Source organism: Benincasa hispida, chromosome 4 (assembly GCF_009727055.1).
Source record: "Benincasa hispida cultivar B227 chromosome 4, ASM972705v1, whole genome shotgun sequence".
NCBI classification, from domain to species: Eukaryota; Viridiplantae; Streptophyta; class Magnoliopsida; order Cucurbitales; family Cucurbitaceae; genus Benincasa; species Benincasa hispida.
In genome coordinates, this window is record NC_052352.1 from 68,260,820 (window position 1) to 68,262,221 (window position 1,402).

General features: G+C 46.6%; 1 protein-coding gene across 1 annotated transcript; it reads right to left on the reverse strand.

Moving 5' to 3' along the window:
• Positions 1-871: 871 nt before the first annotated feature.
• Positions 872-1,309, reverse strand: LOC120076300 (nucleolar protein 58-like). The gene has a single exon (XM_039030067.1). The coding sequence runs from the start codon at positions 1,307-1,309 to the stop codon at positions 872-874; it is 438 nt and encodes a 145-aa protein (XP_038885995.1).
• Positions 1,310-1,402: the final 93 nt, after the last annotated feature.

The window sequence follows — 1,402 nt, forward strand, 5'->3', positions numbered from 1 at the left end:
TACCCTCAACGCGTCTTCCATCCGTTCCTCTATAGGATCATCAATAATCTTGTTCCCTGGTGAAACAGAGTTATCCTTCATCTGATACAACTCGTTGATGTCCTTTGTGTTGATATACTGTTTATTCCTTAAAGGTCATCGCATCCCTATTTCCATGCAGACGCCTGCAGTAGAAGTCCTGCACTACCTGAGGCACCATGAAGGATGGGCACTGGCAGAATGTGTCCCACCCATGTTCCACAATTACGCTCGTGATGAGGTCAGTAGTGGGGTCGGCGCAGGGTAGAAGCCCATATCGATTAACATGTCATCATTCTCTTTTCTTTCTAATGACTGCTTCCTGGTCGATGCGGGCTTGCTGCTCTCCACGATTGCCTCTCCTTTATCCTTAGCCAATGCAAGGCGAGTGGCTTGTCTTTGTTTCTTCTCCCACTCTCTGCGTTGCTCTTCTTTCTCGCGTTGTGCAAGTTCTTTGCCCTTTTTCTTGTATAAGTGCCGCCTATTAGCTTCGTGCTTTTTCTCCTTCTCCTCCTCTTCTTTCTTCCTTCTCTCTTCTTCTTCTTCTTCTTGTTCTTCTCTCCAAACTCCTCTTCAAACTAGTTAGAGGCCAGCAACAGACGCTGTTCCTCCTCACGCTTTCGTATCCCTTCAAGTCTAGCAAGTTCATTGTTGCTTCACATTTCTTCATACTCCAATCTTCTTCTTCTATTTCCCTCTACGATGATGAGCTTGCCCCTCTCCATATTTTCTTGCTTCTGCTTCTTTTCTTTTCTTTTTCTCTCTCTCTCTCTTCCAATGCCAACATTAATCGTTGAGGGTCGATAGTGGACTCTTGTGGCGCATTCTCCCTGCGACGCCGCATTAGGGGGGTTCATTTCGTTTCTTCTCCTTCATCGGTCACAACCATTTGCGTTGTTTCGGGTTGCACCGATTCCATCAACTGTGCTGTTTCCCCCCTATCCTCCCTTACAGAGGTCGATTCTTCATCCTTCTCAGGGCTCGTAGCCCTCTGTTTTTCTTCCTCTGCTTTTCTTAAATGCCTCTCTTCATGCCGGCGCAATTTTCTTTCTTCTTTATCCCTTCTCTTTCTCTCCTTCTTAGCCTCTTCATTTTCATAATCATCCTTTTGCTCTTTGTTCTTTCTTACCCTGCGATGATGTGAAGATTCAGCCTCTCCAGCCTTCTTTCCCTTGTTGTTGTTATTCTTCTTTTTCTTTTCAGCCACTTCTGGTTGCGCCTCCTCTGCAACCTCCTCCAACACAATGGCAGGGGTCTCCAATGCAACCTCAGCCTCCTTGGCCTCCTCCATCGCAATCTCTTCTTCTTTTCTTCTTGGAGGTCAGTCATAGGCTTTTGTGTTGGCAGTCACCTCAGGAATCTCTGGGGCCAGAACGCCTTTTCT

What these genes read in the sequence shown, in the direction of transcription:
- LOC120076300 (XM_039030067.1), bottom strand. Translation starts at nt 1,309, where the DNA reads ATGGAGGAGGCCAAGGAGGCTGAGGTTGCATTGGAGACCCCTGCCATT.